General features: G+C 43.5%; 2 protein-coding genes across 2 annotated transcripts in view; one reads left to right on the top strand and one right to left on the bottom strand.

Moving 5' to 3' along the window:
* LOC131294340 (cell adhesion molecule Dscam2) overlaps positions 1 to 491 on the top strand; it is a 65,107-nt gene extending 64,616 nt beyond the window's left edge. The window contains exons 17-18 of the mRNA XM_058322389.1: positions 19 to 193; positions 266 to 491. Coding sequence (XP_058178372.1) covers positions 19 to 193; positions 266 to 491 — 401 coding nt within the window. The remainder of the gene's footprint in view (positions 1 to 18; positions 194 to 265) is intronic.
* A 3,783-nt stretch (positions 492 to 4,274) lies between these two features.
* Positions 4,275 to 18,293, bottom strand: LOC131294447 (ceramide transfer protein). The gene is made up of 8 exons (XM_058322497.1): positions 17,603 to 18,293; positions 17,000 to 17,298; positions 16,697 to 16,927; positions 16,559 to 16,619; positions 7,082 to 7,227; positions 6,491 to 7,016; positions 5,215 to 5,350; positions 4,275 to 5,059 (listed from the first exon to the last, which is right to left on the bottom strand). The coding sequence occupies exons 1-8, from the start codon at positions 17,834 to 17,836 to the stop codon at positions 4,932 to 4,934; spliced, it is 1,761 nt and encodes a 586-aa protein (XP_058178480.1). The 5' UTR covers positions 17,837 to 18,293; the 3' UTR covers positions 4,275 to 4,931.
* Positions 18,294 to 18,663: the final 370 nt, after the last annotated feature.

Raw genomic sequence — 18,663 nt, 5'->3', positions numbered from 1 at the left:
CCCTTTTCATACGCACAGACACGCAAGACGAAACGTCTTCGTCTTCCGAAAACTCTCCCTCGAGCATATCGAGGAAATCCAAGCCACCCTATCCACCGAGAAAGTCTGCCAAAGCACAGTCGCAAAACTTGCCGAAGCGACACGTGCGTAGCTCTAGCGGGTACTCTAGCCACAACGAAGAAACTACATTCAGGTGAGTGGCGCCCGAACGCGCATTTAGGTCCAGTCGGTTGATAACGTGAAACTTTTTTCCGAACATTTACAGTATATCGAACTATCCTAACTACTCTGACCATATAACGCCGCCGGCCCGGTTTTCGGACCTGCTCGGCCGCGACGCGACGCTGGCCGTGTCGTCCGTCAATCCTTCCAGCCTCGGAAGCGCCACGGAGATCGGCAGCAACGTCGTGGGCAAAAAGTCCAGCAACCACTCGCCCCGACCACGTGCCAATCAGAAACTGCAACGGGAAGCGTTTCAGATCAATGTGTAAACAACAACGAACGCATATGAGAAAAGCTACAAGGAAGCACGATTCGTGCCAGTATTTGCCAAACGAATTACAACGACACCCCACACCAAAAGAAATGTACCGACAACAAGGACAGCACGTCGCACAACAAACCTGTTCGTCTGTGAAACGCTCATCGATCATCATCGATCCATCCTCGCAAAGGGACACCGCATCAGCATCATCCGGAAAAAAGGCCAATAAACACGCCACTTAATGGCGCAAACACGATTTTGATCGTCAATCGAGCGACCTCGACGAGAGCGATTGTTTTATAACTATATTTTTATAGATTAAAATACTATGAAACATCACAAAAACTACAGACTGCACAACTGACAAACGAAAGGCAAACAAAATAGCCCAGAAGCCAACGTGGGGGAAAAACTAGTGGCCAAATGAATTTGTTTTTTTTTTTCAATGAAAAAGTCAGCAGATAGAAGAAAAAAAAAACGAGAATTGAATGTGCCCCACGATAATGAACCGATAGGCACAAGCGAAGAAGATAACAGCAACAAACTATGTATCGAACAAAGTGTAACAAATGTTAGAACATAAAATTAACTAACTTCCGCATGCTGCCCCTTGAAAGGAAGATGGCAGAAGGGAGAAATTGTAACAGTTCCCCCGGCCCTTAGATAGCATTACGAGAAGAGCGATCGTCAGAAGACACTAACAAATTGGTAGGAAACTAACGCTCACTCCATACAAACTCTGAAAGAGAATATGATAAGCCGAAAGGAAACCAATGAGGGTAAATTAGCCGACCGAAGCTGAGGACGGAAGCAAGTGGATGGTTGTTTACGGTAAATTTATTGAATTTTCGACTGTTATTTGCATGGGTTATTCTACTCGAACGATTGGCGCATACTTAATCATACCGATTCCCTGTTACGTTTGATAAACTCACTTCATATAGTTAACTTTCATCTTCCCCGCCTGGGAGGATCCGAACGAAACGATTGTAAAGGAACGAAGTTATGAAAATTTCCTTTCCATGCACGACATGTTCGGGTATGAGCAAGATTGGAAAACAATCGTTATGAATCTGTAAGATAATAGAATCACTATCGTTCGGCTTTAATGCGACTGTTTGCTAACTTCGGAAGGATGTTCCAAAATCGTAGAACATCAGCAAGACAAAACCACGCTTGTTATCATAAGCACTCGTTATTTGGTTGGAAGAAATTGATATGCAAAAACGAACACATCTCGTCGATGCGTCAGATGATGTTGTTATATAAGATCTCATGTAAAAACATATGGTCGTAACCGGCGACACACATATTCTCCCTTATGTTTACGTCATCCCGGGCCGTACCGGTCAGTCGGCATTAGAAAAATGCTCCCAAATGTACATAGGAACTGGAAATAATTTACCGCAAACATAAATTGACGTGACGGACATTGCAGCATGGGTACATGCAAACGGCAAGCTATGCGATACCGAACATCACATTAACCTTGGGCAACGTAACAAACCGATGCCGAACCAAACCGTTTCCAACCGAACCATGTTTGCGATTTATTATGAACGAATCCCCACTCTTCTTGAAGATTTTAGCAGTGCCTTGTAACACACTGATTTGCATTAAATAAATAGCGGACCTCTTCTCCTTTCACGGCACGTTTGTCGTAAGAACACAGCTCCTCATGCTTCTCAATGCCATAAAAAAAATCTTCGAAATATCTAATGGTCGATCCTAAACGATGTTTTGGACGGCCTACCATTAAACGGAAACGAATTCAACTGGTATTTCTTTAACCTAGTTTGAAACAGAAAAAAAACAAATAATCTAACGATGGAATAGCGCTGAACTTTGCCGAAACAAATACCTCCGGTACCGGTAGGAGGACCAGTTAGAAATGTCATCTGAACCAATGTGCTCATAAGAAGAATGTCGCAAGCATCACTTACAGTCCTGAACTCTCAACTTCCCCACAAAACTAACATATCCTGTACATCTAAATCCGTGGAACTTTAAGAAACTAGAACATTCCTTACAATGAATTGATCATCTTATTCCGATAAGCAACCTAAAAGGTGTTCACAGAACTATATAAATAGAACCTTTCTTTCCCCTCGGAAATCGATTGCGCGTGGACTGATTGAACCAAACATGAAACGACTTGTCTAAAGAACCGTTCGGTGCACCTCTCCATAGCAAGCTCGTGCCATAATTTATCTATTTGTTTGATGGAAGAACCACTCACTAATTAGCCTATCGCGATAATTATCCGACGACACCATTGCATCGGGTGCATGGTGTGCATTCGAACAATAATAAAACGAAAACTGCAAACACCTATTGGTAGCACAAGGAAATCGAACTGAATATTTAGCACAACCAGACACTACCGCAAACCGATTCTCGGATTTAATGCGCATACGTAGCCGATGGGATATGCAGCTGGTTGGGAATGAAGAGTTAGGCGTTAGATAACTAATAGAAGAATCTTTATGAACCAGAGAGAGAAACTGTGAGGGAATGCAAGAATGTGTGCGATAAACCCCTAGGCTAAACGAAAACCAATGAGACAATATCGAATGAACCCATTCCAGGTGTGTAAAATGTAAAAGATACAAACGAATGTTTGTTGGAATTATTTCCCCAGTTCAGTTGTGTCATTTTCCTTTCCGATTAACGATCAGCGATGTATTTATATTTTACGCATGGAAAAGATCGTCATGCCAGGTACAACAGATTAACATACCAACCAAAATATTGTTTTCAAACGATTTCTTTTTCCAAAATACTATACACAACCAAACAGTTGCCAATAAGCAGTGTAAATTGAAAAAAAAAAACAATAAATAACACAGCATCATAAAACATATACCAAATTGACCAAATTGCGCATAAGACAGCGTAAGTTCATCTATTTCATTTTTCAACTCATCGCCAACGATTGTTTTCCTCATGTATCGAGTAAAGTTATGTTCCACAATATTTATCCCCACAATATACAATTCATGAAATCATGTGTAAGCATAGCTCAATGGCATGAAAATGTGGCAAAGAGGCATAACGTTTGCGAACGTATGGAACTAAAATTAACATAAACGATGAAAATAGCATAGCATTAACGACTACGAAAGGACTCAATCGACCAGAACTCTCGAAAGCACATTAAACACCTACTGGATGAAGAACACCTGTTCCGTTTTATTTTCAGGGGAAAAGATAGAAAATTTTAAATTAATTAATGTGCGAACACGTTTGGCGAACAGTTTGGCGCGAACGAATATCAAACCAGATGAAATTGTACGATCGAATAAAAGCACGGTAAAATGAATGAACAAAAGTTATGTCTTTCTTTCCTTCGCGTTGCCGCAGAACTTTCGAACAAAACGACCTCAATTAAGTTAAAGTATGTTTTCCTGTGTGTGTGTTTTTTATTCTTTACATTTTACATTACCTAACAATGCTCACGAAATTTCCTTCCATCACTCCCTAAGATTGTAACCGGAGGAGACGGAAGAAAAGGACGCTCGTGGGCTGCACCCGATAACTAAACTTAGACACTAATAACACGCAATTACATTTGTCGATAGAGAAACAGATCTTCAAAGTTACTCCCCCACCAACTCCGCGTCGCTCGCACGCGGCATCACTGGAAGGAACAGGAAACGATCGCGGGGAAATATTTCAACCGCAGTACTGAAACCTTTCGGCACGCGCTACTTCTACGATTGAAATGTTTCACCTAATAAACACCGTGTGAAGACTGCGACAGCATTGATGTAACCCGGGGAGGGCGGGGTGTTATTTCGCGTAATATCCTTTTGCTGCTGCACGAGGAAGCAGGTACGATACAACAAACAATCTAACCCCTAACAAAACCCTCGCGTTTGTGCCACTTTCGCGACGGAAATAAATTCTAATGCTGAAAACATCCTATAAGCTTTTGATTCTTTGATAAACTCCACTTTCGCTCTACCTTTGGTGGCTACCATTCTCCTCTAAAAAAAACGGCACTCCCGCCGCGCATAGGTAATGTTACTTCATACACTGAACCACGCCTAAAGCCTAATTCGAAGATATGTTCGATCGCGATTCCTGCTGCCAGAATCAGCCTGGTTTCGCTGGCTGGGTTTATCCACAACCGGCCCTCACACGAGCCCTTACCCCTCCTACCCACCTACCAAACCAGTTCGTGTGGTACCTCTCTAAATAATGTTTCCCATCGCTTAATATGTAACCTTCTTCGCGTTCCTCATAAAGCTGTACGACAGCGTACCACCCACATACGGAAGAAAGAGATAAGAAAAATAATGCGCGTGGGTAGGTTTTTATATATTTGTGTGTATGTGTGTGTGTGTGTGTGTATGTATAACAACATTTAGACCTTTTCCCTAAGACTCATTTGGGTGAGGCTTGGGAGGGAAAAAACAAACATATTGCCTAACCTTATTGCAGCCTAATACATAATGGGCTTCGCTTTACATTGATCAACAACGTACCCGGTGAAACGTTTAAGGAACTTTGGATATTCTTTCTTATAGATAGCGCGCAGCACGGTGGCCGGGGCCCATCCGCCGGGGTTTACTGTAGGTGAAATCGGTGCAGAATGGGTGGGATGGGCGAGGTTGAAGATGGGCGAGAAAAAAAAAAAGAAAGTAACGGGTAAGAACAAAATTAGCAATCGAAACGGGTCGAAAGTAGATTATGGGGCGTTTGTAAAGAATAGCTGCGATAATTACCGGTGGAGCAGTAGGTAATTTTACACGTCAGATCGTCCCGGGTAGCCGTCTTGCTGTCCTTGCCCGGCGTAAGGTAGGTTTGGCAAACTAATATCACCGTCAGATAGATTCGCACGCACTTTCCTTGGTTGGCGGGCTGAAATGCAATTATCGCATGAGTTGGAAGGAACAATAAAACTACCGCTAAACATGTCTTGAAGCCGCAATTCCACTACACAGACTATTAACATTTAAGCCGAAGGAATCATAAAAAATTATTCAGCACATAAATGTTGTTGTTGTTGTTGATTTATAGAGATTTTGACCGATTAGGTCATTCATCTCTATTCAGCACATAAAAATGGCAGCATGTTAGTAGCAATTGAATATATACCAAAAAAAATTCAATTCAAATACGATTTAATGCGGTTAGTATTAAGTATACAAGTATGTGTATATCGTCCCTTTTATATGTTGGCACAAAATCCATTATTCCAGCCTCTTCTGCTCATTATGCTACCAGGAAACCTTTTTTGACACGGAATCAAGCACAAAAACTTGTGAATTCCGGTATTATCCTACTGGAAAACGAAGTCTAGGCCTACTAAAGCCTAGCTTTGTTCAATTGAGTTTGATTCCAGTGTATTTTCAACTTCATTCTCATTGAGATCCACGCAATGAGAAACTTCCCCATATCATTGGTTTAACACTGGATGTTAGTTCCAGCTCATTTTAACATCATGTTATTCCCGAAGATCGCAACTGATTGTAAAAAATATCCCAAACAGGAAGATGATCAAATTTTAAGGAAATAACAAATATATTGACAAAAATAGGGAGGTGTTATTCATGTTTCCTCTAATCTACATTGTTCAGCAAAAGCCACAAAACAATGTGTTTGTTGACAATTTTTAATGATCATTTTCCTTCTTCCGCATTCAACGACAAAACAACGGAAAACGATAAGGGTTGGAAAACAATGGTAATTTCCAAATGTGATAGTTTCATCGCACGTCAGAGGTGCATTTCCTAAATAGATTGTATCGTTGTGGAAACACGTGCCCCACTACTTGCGAAAACAGTGGAGCGTAATAACCGCCGCTTTATATAACCCAGAAAACACTCCGATATACCACAATTCACGGAAGGCTGCACAAGATGCGTGCAACAGATGAGCTTTACCAAACAACTAGTCAAAGCGTCAAAAAGCGGACACATCGAACGTTGCGAAAAGATAAAAAGATAAAACCATGGAGCAATCGTCTAATCGATCAACCACTCTCACTCGGTCACTTACCGGATACTCCTCGTTCTGATTGGAATGGTTGCACACGACCCACACATCGTTGGCCCCGACGTCGACGTTATCGGTGATGCGGCGCATGTGCGACCAGAACAGCGCATCCCGCTGGCTGGCGGGCCAGATGCGCTTGTACGTCTGCAGGAAAACGAGCGTGTCGGGCGCCACATTGTCCACGATCTGCACGTCCTCGAGCGTCGTCTCCCAGTCGTTCCGGTACGCCGGGTCGAAGAAGTAATGGCACATTTCCCGCGCGGTCACCCCCTTCACCACGTGGCACGATTTCAGCGGATCGATTACCATACCGTCCACCTCCTCCTCGCGCCGGTACATCTTCATCTCACCCTCGTCGGCGAACAGCTGCCAGCCGTTGCCATCCTCGCCGACGCCCTGGCGGGCCTGCGTCAGCTGCTCGGTGCAGATGCGATCAATTTCCGGCCACAGCTTGTGGCACTGCGCTTGCGCACCGGTGCCAAAGTCTTCCGCTAGCTGAACCGTTTCGTCTTCCGCCTCGAGGTTGGTGCTGTGTACCGAGCCTGCGTTGCTTAGTTGAGACTGCAATGTAGGACGGATGCATTAGAAGTGAACTTAATTGATCGAGTTTCAAGTAACGTTACCTGCTGTGATTGGTACTTCAACCGCACCCGCAGCTGACGATCTTCCTCGATCTTGTCCAACCCCGTCTCAACCGCATCGAAGAATTCATCTTCCGGTATGGTTGAATGTGGTCCTTCCTAAAAATTACACAAAAAGTAAAACCCATTTTTATTATCGACTCATGAAAAACACTTCCACACAGTCAATGTTTTTTTTTTTGTCCCTAAAACATGCTGTAAAATTAAGAATTCGTAGCACATAATCGGCGTTAAAATTCAATCCTTAAACCTCAAAATCCTGAGTGGCACTAAATCATCACAGATCAATGTGTCATAAGTATTCGTACAAAAGCGGATCTAATTATACAATCATAAATCATCTCCGTTCTCTACAATTGCAGCTTATCTGTTGGAAGTGGGTAAGAAATTCAAATGAATTAACATTCCTAACGCACAGCCTCACAGCACCCAAACGAATGCGAACGAGAAAAGAATGTTTCCCTTTTACGGAATGGAGCGTCTCAAAAAAAAAGAAAGAAAGACCGGGAGAAAAGATCGCTAACAATTGGCGGACAAACGACTAGCTTCACTTTCATAATCACGAGACCGAGCGGCGGTGACAGCATCGACTCGCTTTTGACGACATTCGAGTTCCGTCCCTGCATGGGCACGAGGTTTGGCCGGCATACGCCAATGGCAAGCAGGCGCGAACATACGCGGAATATTAAAACATTACACCAACCAACTCCCTCCCTACATCTCTCCCTCCGGTGTGGATTCCGCGTCTCGCCGCTTAGCCCGAGAGATGATCGTGCCGTGACGATAGTGATGGCGATGATGAGGGGATTCCTTACCACGCACTACATCAGGCGGACATCGAAAAAGCATTAAGTTTGCATCCTGCGATCGAAGGTTTTTTCGCACCATCAACATCAACATCATCATCATCATCATCATCATCATCAACATGCACGCCCGTCAATCAGGTTCGCCGCTTCAAGGATTCTTCGGTGAGCCCCGAAATCACCACTGGTAGGAAAATTAGGCACCAGACCTTCGAGCCGCTTGGCTAGTGCAAGGCGAAAGTCGCTCGGTCGCTGCGTCGATAGCGTCTAATTAATCATCGACACGACCCGAGCGATAGAGAACCACGGGTAACCTTGTCGTGGTGCTATGCCGATGGAAATGGACTGAGACGAGGTTCCATCTCCATGTTCGGAAGATTCGCCGTCAGAAAGAATAGCGCTGGTCAATGGCACTGCAACGATCTACATCTCTCGTCTTCTTCTGCCCACATGCCGCGAGTTCGGTGACAGGTTGAAGGAGCTCTCTTTCCGGAAATTCTTCCGCACTTGACTGGTTTCTATTTCCCGCAAAAAAAAAAAGAACCCCCAAAAGCCGGCCCAAGCTCATTTGCTATGCGGCGACCTTAGCCTTGATTCGGCTTTTCGGCGACACAGTGACATCCAAGTTATGGGTAAAATTTCCAAGCGGAACGGTGAAGGACAAATTTTAGTTCGATATAAAGCAACAAAGTTTTGCCAGTGGAAAAAGGAAGTAGAAGGCAAATATTTAAAGCGTTTCATTTAATTCGATGTGTTCTTCAATTAATGGCGTGAAAAGTGCGTTTGTAGCACCGAATGTAAATGTGTGATATTTTTTTTTTTTAATACGAACTTCACTTTTAGGATAGGATAATGTTACCAAATGTAGCCGAAAATTGATCGAATGCGTTGGTGCGTGATGCACAGGTTTAGGGTCGAAATATTAGGTCAAGGATAACACTCAAAATCATACATCAATCAATCAAGTTTTGTAATAGGTTTTCCAGTTTGTAGGTCTTCAAACCACAAAATTGGTCTACCAACCCTATGATGAAAATGTAGCTCAATCGTATCTTTAAATCATACAGATCAAATGGAAGGTTTTTGCTCAAACCCCAACGTGTACATTGAATGTTTGATTTTGAAACAAATCGACAAGTTTGAACGTTTAAATCGGAAGAAATCTTGATCAAAGACAAGGTGTGGCAAAAATATTGTTTCACTCACAGGAAGAAAAAACGTCTTCTCCTGATTAAAAATGTATCCTGCATTAGAAATTACACTGGCGTTAGATAAAAGTATTACAATTTAACTTTGGAGACTGTAGACATAAGTTGTGATCCATTCAATGGGTGTCACTTTATTTTTCTACGTAACATCGATAGTAAGACTTTGGAATAAAAGCACTCAATAAATGCAAGAGGCACATTCGTTAAGGGACGCGCCTAAGGTCGAGCAATCAAGTAATAGCACCTTCCGACCACCTTGCCTTATTGACATCCGATCGTATTTACATTTTTCGACAGAAGAACCAACCAACGCGCGCGCGCGCACACTCGCTGTTATCGAAGGCACCGAGCGTCAACATGGCGCACGGAGGAGTCTCGAAAAATCGTCCACGTCCAGACCAGCAACTGGGCCAGGGTTACACACCTCCAGCAACGGCGGAGGTGGCGAAACAATTGTTTACACTTGCAAATAGATTTTCAATTTCGGCCAACCCGGTACGGAAAACAACGGCTAATGGACGCGTTGATGTTGGAAAAACAAACCAACAAACTTGCGATTACTTAAACGTGAAATGTAAATGATAAGACGGTGCAGTGTGGGAATTGTGGTACTAAAAAGAACCATCGAAACCTCTGGAGTTTCGTTCCGTAAATCGTTTCCACATTCAACCTTTATAAAACTTCTGATGGTAGACTTAACGAATACACTGATTAACGCTGTATTTAAAAATATTTTTTTAAATCGTAACGAGATCCTCCTCCCACCTCGCATTAGTCATACTTAAAAGTACCACAAATAGAACACGTACTATTTCCTTCCGCAGAAGCCCTTTAAACAACCGCGACGTTGTCAGCGAAGGCATTATGAAGAACTTGACGCAGTTCTGAATGATGATTCACTACTCAACCGCACCGACTTTGGTGTAGTTACACTTTGAACAATTTTTACGAAAACACCTCCAATGCACCTGTCCCTGATTCACAATCACTTTCGGAACACACTCTTCCCAAGTCCCACCAGTGTTCCCAATGCGATCCCGCAAGGAGAACGGCAAAGAAGTTCGGTAACAGTTCCCTCTACCACCAGCCGACTGGGACGACCATGAGAGCCGCCGGCCTTCGAAATGGGAAAGGGACAATTAATGGGACACAGACTTTTCTCCGTCGAGCAGTCAATCGCACTGGTGTGATAATCGTATGAAGAACAACCATGGGCAGTAGAAATATAGCCCGTGCCACTTGGAGCCCGCGCGCGTGTAGAGAATCGCCGGAACGCGTCGGATTAACCGTAGTATTGGGTCTGAACCGAACGACGGTACGAATGAAAGTGACAGTGGACGCGTGCGATCGCGCGAGCCGACGGTTAACAACTGGAACAGCAGCACCACACAGAGAGCCCGGACCCTTCCCATCGCCACCGTCATCGTCGTCGTGATCGTGATCGTCTTTCGGTGGATGGCTTTTAGCCGCTGTTACGGACACTATGCCGTGTGTTGTTGTCGTCGATGCTCCTCGCGAGATGCGTATGTTGCAACGAACCGCAGCTGATTTCTTGTCTGTTCGAGGAAGACAGATCTGACACAGAAACAAGGCAGTTGCATACCGCGAATAACTTCCTTATTTGCGTGTTAGTGAAATATTAACCATCCATTAGTCATGTTTAGATACTGTTTTCCACAAGCGACCTTCAACAAACGAAAATTTAAGAAAAAAATATTAAAACAATAACCAACACTCATTCGAGGTAGAAAACTCAAAAACCTGAAAAGATGTGATCATACTTTATACAGAAAGACTGTATGCAATTGAATACTGGCATTTTAACGGAACTTAGGAACAATTAAATTAACCTAAAGATCAACTTACAACCAAAATACCCCGTACCAATAATTGAATCATAAAAATAATGTTCACCTGTTCCGATATGCTAAGGGTACACGACCGTTAACCAACTTGGACCCAACCAATTGCACCGGGCCGCTCGGCGGTACATGTGGCCGGGCACAATGGGTAAACAATTCGACATGGATCTTACCCAATGGGCCAGCGGCAGGTTGGTGGACATAGACTCGTGATTGCGAACACTCTCCGTGCTGCCTTCAATTGACACCGTCTTTTGACACACTCCATTCTCCTTTAAATCCAATCTGTGGCAGATTTGGTGGGCCTGCGCCGTCGTTAAGCAATTAGACCCGCCTCGGATAGGAATTATTATTGCCACCGAACGACCACCGCGCGCTGGGTCGGAAATACTCACGACAAAACTTCAATCACACGAGCCGTGTTGCGATGTTTATTAGCGTTGCAGCAATCGTAGGGCTTCGAGCGGGAATCAATCACCTTTTGGCTGCTAAACAAGAATTTCTATTATAAACCATATCCAATCCATGACCCACTTCGGACAAATGTTCTACATACATAAGGCGATCGTACTTCCATTGCATTGCAAAAAGACGTTGTTCCTTGGTTCCTCATCAAACTGGACGATCTGTCTGCATGTGGTATTGTTGTGCCCGATACGGCACAGTGAACAATTTATTTTTCGTAGCTATCGGAACGATCGACAGCCGATTGCCCAATCGGATGTTTGACGGACGACAGATAATGACAAACCGAAAATGGCACTGCCAAAATGGTCCTCGCACAGGCAACGCGTGTTTCAATGTCTGCACAGTCAAGGGTAGCCAGCCAGATAGCGTTGGATGAGTCAACATCACGTTACAACGATCGGAGGATTAAGCCTCAAAACACGTGAAGCGATGAAATGGGTGTGATCGCAAAATTAAGAAAAACGTGACCCAATCTAATAATAGTGTAAAATGATGCCAATATAAATTACTCAGAGTTTGTCTTGGATATGGAGTTGATGGAGTTGACATTCCGTTAGATTTAACAAATTGACACTTAACATAAAATATACAATTTCCGTCATGCTAACACAAATATGTGCATGCATGGAGCCGAGCACAGACTACCATGCATTACATAATACTCAAAAGTAAATACATTTCGTACAACAAACACAAAACAGTTTAGTGGTTTACCTACACTTTTAGGTATAAATAAATCTCACAAAATAGATCAACAATACACCGAAGCAATTAGTTGTCTGCAAACAATCTCCCGCGACGGGGATGTGTGTACACTTTCTTCCCTAAAATTATTACACGAAACAAAAAAAAAAGAACACACATTCCAACAACTCCCACCAACTCTAAAGAGTCGCGCGATCGCCGACATAGCGGCGTTCAGTTACATAACCATTGTTTACATCGCGTGATCGCCAGCCGGAGAAGAAAGGTCGGCCGGGTGTGGTACGAAAACGGAGACAACGCGAGGAAAATGGGAGGCCCAAGCGTTTCGCTGAAAGTGTTAAAAAGCACAAGCGAGGAGGAAAAAGGAGGAACGCGAACTGTGGCTGAAATGTCGTTCAAGGTTGCCGTAGCATATTTATGCTTTCGACAACGAGCGAGCGGCGCTGGGATTCCGCGGGAACTGAATCTTCTCTCGCGGATCATTTTAGGTCGGGAATGGGAATACGGGTCGAAGACGTGCAAGAAACGGGAGTGAAGTGGATAAATTTCGGTTGAAACCATGACATATGCAGCTACTTAAAAATACGTGAAATGCTAAAAACATTTGCGTTATTAAGGATCAGGCTCTTGAAAGCATCAAAGAGAAGAAATCTCCAATCCCGTATTCCAACTTTATCAACTTCGTTGACATCCTTTCACTTTCTGTTCGAACCAGAAACCTATTGGGATCATCGACCTTTTTCTTGGCGTTACAATAAGATAAGCCAATTTAACTAATGAAACGTGTTTCAGAAGAAGTACCTTAAAATGTTGTTGAAATATAAGATCGACCCGATTTTCACTCCTCCAACGCTGGATTAAAAAAATACAAATCACTGGTGAAGGTTCCAAAAAACACAGCAAATCGTCCAGAGATATTGCATTTTCCATCTCGAACCTTCCGAAGCGGTTCGTTAGGAAAATGAAATAGGAAGGGTTTACACAACTTCTTCTTGCTCAAGCCATTTGTAAAATAAATTAATCAACTTTCGTCCAGTTTCTGCGCGTTTTCTGGTATCTCCCCCTTTTGGGCCCGGCTTCCATTTTCATTTCTTCGTCGGTAGATTAACATCTTGTAATCTTTTCCCGTTTACGTAACGAACAAAGCAGAAAAGAAAAGACACACTCACACTCCACAAGTATAGAGACAGTGGCGTGATCGACTCCTCACAAATGCGTTCGCGAAGCAGGGGAGATGAAGACAAAATTCAAACCTCCCAATCTGGCGATATTATGTACGGTTTAGTCGCACCACAGACAAAAAAAACTGGATCAACCAAAAAACGCATTACTGTGAGCGGAACATTGGTGGCTACTAGACAGCGCATCTCTTGCCCCGAAGGAGGCAACAGTGTAGTGCTCTCCAGCCGGTGACTTAAGGCGGCCGCGATCCCGTGTGGTGTGGTGTGCGCATCAATCGGGAATAAATGCGACCAAGTGCTGATGATCACGCACCGTCCGGTGGTGCGTGGTTGTAGTTTGCGGCCACGCGGCCCGCCGTTCCGCTCCGTGCACGTTTCGTTATCGAAGGCGAAACGAGGGTGTTCGTTCGTTGGGTGAATTTCAAATTTGACGGTCATCGTACGATGCGCGTGGAGCGCATCATCCAGTGCTGCAGCCGGCACGAAGACGGCGCACGTAGAGATGGAAACAGGTTTTAGTTCCACGGGACCCCGATCGAGCCGCCGGTGCAGAGTTCAATCGTGGACGGTCGTGGTGGTGCGATGTTAGTTCAATACCCAATACGACGACCCCGGTGACGTTGATCGACCAACGAGAAGAGAAGGGGAGAGGGAAGCGGTACAGAAAGAGGTGAAAACGATAGGTTCATCTGTTAAACAACAAAACCAATATATAACCTACACAACGTCAACAAATCACACCCCTTTCCGTCGATGGAATCGGGAGAACCATGACCTATAATCGCACAACAGGTTTTCGGCAGAGGGTTACAATTCGATCGATGGTTGATCATGAAACGGCAACTGTGTCGTCTTCCCGGTCGGAACACAATCGATCATCTGGATGGATCAAAACAGAAACTCCTGTTTATGGTCGCTTTTTCCCACATGATTTGCTCGCAACAGAAAATGATGATGTGCTTTCACAATGGTCAATGTCACGAATTGGCATTAAGCTCACTGTCGAAACAGTAACGCCACAACTCACTAGTAAACGCCAAGTTGAGCAATAAAGTCGCCTCATTGTCGCTTTTCGCTTGCAGACCCTTTTTCGGCTCGCTTTAAGCTTTATTTACGTTTACACCACTAACTCTGGCGGCATTGTGCGCTTCAGGCTTATCGCGCACGTTGGATGCTAAATCATTATGCACAGCCCGTGGTCGGTAGTCGCTCTGTTTACGCGGCTGACGCGGTTTTCGTTGGGCCAACCCAGGGTCAGCCTCTGGTGAGCCCCCCAAGGGCACGAGAAGAGTCGCAAGAATTCCCAATTAAGCGAATGCAAAGGCATTCCGTGTTTACCAGTAGTGAGAAGAGGATTAAATTTATGCTTAATCGAAAACAGTTTCGAGGCCAGAACCAAATCTTAATTGATGCGAGTGATATTAATGTGGTAAAAGGGGAAAAACAAACCCCGTTGAACTTAAAGCATCGAGTCTTATCGTAACGGTGTTCCATCTAATCGGTCTATTTAAAAATGATCGGTTTGGGTTTTCCATTAACTCTAACCTTGCATCATTTGCAAGTCATCGCAATACGAAAAGAAGGGCAAAAATAAACCTCTCAACTGCACGCTTTCTACCAGAGCCTGGCGTCGAACAAAGCGATGACAAATGTGACGCGAAACAAACAAAACACACACCGGATAAGGAAGATTTTATCTCTCGTTCGAGTGTGCAAATGCAAGCGTACGTAAATACCCTCTCAGCTGTAAAGCCCTTATTCTCTACTCTAGGTTCAAGTGGTATCGACCGTGAAGACGTAGGTGTGCAAAAGCAAATAGGCACTTTTTTTCAAAGAATCTCTTTACGATTAAAGAACGAAAATGTGTATGGAATGGGTTGTACAATATCAAAAACACCAAGTATCCATCAGATAGCGTCTGGATATACCTCGCTTGAAGAATAATAAAGTGCACATGATGATGATTTCTATAAAAATGTATCAATACTCAGCAATGTCCATATGAACGTGAGTATTAGTCAAGTGTGTTAAAGAAAAAGTCTAGTAGGTCTTAGACAGTAACTTGCCCGAAGCATAAACAGCATCTGCGTTTAAAAATTAAACTATTTTTATTTCTTATCTAGCGTAATCGTCGGCAATTGGAGCAATTTGCCACAAAATGGTCGGAGAAAAATAGGTCTTCTCTTATCGGAAAGGATCGATTGGAATCCGCCATATCATCTACAAACAATTCTAGTATTTTGAATTCACACATGACGGAACAACAAAACATCACACAAGTTGATTTAAATATGGAGATAATAAAAATAAATCAAATTGCTTACTTCAGTAGAATTCGAGTTATGCACCTCCGGACATAAACTTTATGGATTGCATATTTCCAAGCCAAGTTTAATGTTTCTACAAATTTTACAAGTTTCTTATATTTGTCAAACACTGAATCAGTAACTCCGTTAAGAATAAAATAAAAAAATGGAAAAGTCCTTGCGATAGATGTAAATCCCTGTCGGCACTGGATAAAATATTCCGGTTGTTAAAAAAGAGTGCGCTTTCAAAACTGCCGGTCATATATTGTTAAAATGAATGTATGTATCAGTGATTTTGAACAACTTTTTTGCAAGACCAGATTGGCATTGTTTTGTTACTATTTTGCACATTTTGCGAACCATCGGCAATTGCAAAAGCATGCAATTTCCACAAAGGCTCGGCAATATTTTTTATTTGAAAATTAGAAAAACTATTGAATAAAACGAATAAACTAGTCAAATCTTAATAAAATGCCTTACAACGAAAAATCCTTTAAAATTTAGATACAGGTAGCCAGACTAATTAAAAGTTCCCTGTGAGAGGCTGCAGTTACAGAAAGAATGGAGGAATGCCACATCGGGTAATTAATATTGGCCTCTGTAAACAACAATGCCACGCGGAACACCGTCACTTTGTTGACATGGCGTCCCACGTATTGCAACATTCTTGGGTCAATTGTTGAGATAAGGTACGATTGGACCTAACCGTTTAGTGCTGACCGATATCAGTAGCTGGGACTGATAAGGCGGCGACCAACGAGTTGCATTGATGTTGTCGTTTTTACCATTTTACAACGAAGATTGCAACACCAACAACAACTTCCTTTTGATGACGAATGCACGATGTTGTCCTTCTTTCATCGCCGTATTGACTAACGAGAGAAGTTCACTTACCTCCAAATCTGGTCCGGGTATAACGGAGTTTCTGTTCTTTGCTAGCTCATCCTTACAGTTCCTACAAAAACGTATGAGATGCTAAATAAGTCATTCGCTTCTCCATTTATCAGATTAACCACTTCAATGTCTGCGTACCTGTACAGTTCTTCCGCTTTCCGTCGCCGTTCCTGCTCTTTGTCAAGCTTTTTCTTAAAGCTCTCCTCCTTCTGTGAGATTATGTCCAGGCAATGTTGTAGGGTAATAATCACACCGGCAGTGGTTTCACGGAACGTTATCGCTTCACCTTTGAAATCGATCGGCTTCAGACCATCACCAAGATCCAGTGGCGGCTGGTCTTCGTTTTTATGGTGGAGAGCATCAAAATAGCTGGACAATAGATAATTTCGTTGGAGTTGCTTATAAAATTGTCCACATGTATGCTATATAATATCTCCTTACCGCTGGAGTGTGTCGATCTGGCCGTAAAGTATGTCGCGGAACGTTTCAATTTCGTGCAGCTTTTCACGCAAACCACGGCTGACCCGCTTCAAGCTACTCCCGCTAGCCGTGGATAGCGTGTTCGACTGGAGCGATATCGTACTGCCGTGTCGCCTCAAGCTTACTGTCTCCGGTACGTCGGTTTTGTACGACTGCAACACCTCGATCCAGTTCCGTTTGTCTTCCGGCGTTTCCGCGCGTAAATACCAAACGTTCTGACCGATCGCCACGTCGAACCGGCATTCGTCGAACTCGTGGGACTGCCGTTGGCCGCAATTGGAAAGAGAGAAAAATAAACGCCTTTCAGAGTTCATTAATTTACCAAAGTGTGCATTGCGTTGCCAGGATCACCAGATGACGTAGCACTGGGGTTAATTGTATCAATTGCTCCTACAATAAATCATAATTTCTCGTAGGGGCTCTGGGCATGGCAGGCCTAGAAACAATCTCCACATCACCACCGACTGACCGATATCACTTATCGGTAGACGAGGTCGAGGTCACCGCGGTCGTACGATCCATTTGAACTTAGTTGCCCAACGACCATGTTTCGGGGTTCCTCACCTTAATCGATGCTTTCTGCAGGCTGATCGCTCCTCGACAGCCAAAATCACTGTCCTGTTCACTTTTGTAGTACGATAGTGTACCATCCTTCAGCACGATGAACCGCGGCTGCCAGCCGTGTATGTAATTCGTCCACTTGCTCAAGTAACCTTTTAACTCTGGACTGTTGAGGTTCAGTTCTACCTCTGAGTCATCGCTGTGCGAGTTGTTCTGTACAAAGTAATCGTCGGCCATCGCGTCCGCGATCAGGCTACCAAATGCGGGGTGCAGTTTCTGATTTCCCGATGATGTTTTCCCCTCCTTCCTTACTTTATTGCCAAATCTCTATTTTCCAAAGTCAACCGCACACTTTCCCGAACGCCGCAACGCAAGCTTTCCAACTTTCTCTCAGCGTATGCGCAGCGCTTGTTCGATTGCACTTTTGTTCGATGATAGCACTTCTGCCAAAAGCAAATTGCACAAAAACAAAACAAAAACTTGGGGAAAATAGTACCCGCGGGCCGACGCGTTTTTTTCGAGGAGATTTTCGTCAAAACAAAGAATCTTCTGCCGCTAAACAACACACCGTCAGGCAGCTCGCCGCACCGATGAAGGCATCGAGGAGGACGATGTAATTATGATTCACAGAATATGAGATTAGATTCACTTTGGTATTATTTTTGTTTTCGTTGAAACCTCCGGCATGTTGCTTGAAAACCCATCGTCAACAAACTGACAGTTGGTTGGTAGTAGTGTTGGCAGAATCGGGACTCGGAAGATTCGAAGATTCGATCCCTAGAGGGATTCTAAAGATTCGAATCCCATTTGACGGATTCTAAAGATTCGAATCCCTTTTGACGGATTCTAAAGATTCGAATCCCTTTTGACGGATTCTAAAGATTTGATTTGTTTGGGACTCGAATCTGTTTTGATTTGTTTGGGATTCTAATCTGATTTGATTTGTTTAGGACTCGAATCTGTTTTGATTTGTTTGGGACTCGATTTGATTCGATTCTGACTTGATCCTAAACTGTTTGAATCGACTCACAATGATTTGAGTCGAATTAGTTACATAACTAGTC

Source organism: Anopheles ziemanni, chromosome 2 (genome assembly GCF_943734765.1).
Source record: "Anopheles ziemanni chromosome 2, idAnoZiCoDA_A2_x.2, whole genome shotgun sequence".
Taxonomy (NCBI): Eukaryota; Metazoa; Arthropoda; class Insecta; order Diptera; family Culicidae; genus Anopheles; species Anopheles ziemanni.
The sequence above is the reverse complement of the archived record's forward strand: the minus strand, read 5'-3'. Positions and strand labels throughout refer to the sequence as shown.

What these genes read in the sequence shown, in the direction of transcription:
- LOC131294447 (XM_058322497.1), bottom strand. Translation starts at nt 17,836, where the DNA reads ATGGCCGACGATTACTTTGTACAGAACAACTCGCACAGCGATGACTCA. An exon ending in CTTGAAACTCGATCAATTAA is followed by an intron (nt 7,017 to 7,081) that starts GTTCACTTCTAA and finishes CTCGGTACACAG; the next exon opens with CACCAACCTCGAGGCGGAAG. An exon ending in AATTACCTACTGCTCCACCG is followed by an intron (nt 5,060 to 5,214) that starts GTAATTATCGCA and finishes TTTCACCTACAG; the next exon opens with TAAACCCCGGCGGATGGGCC.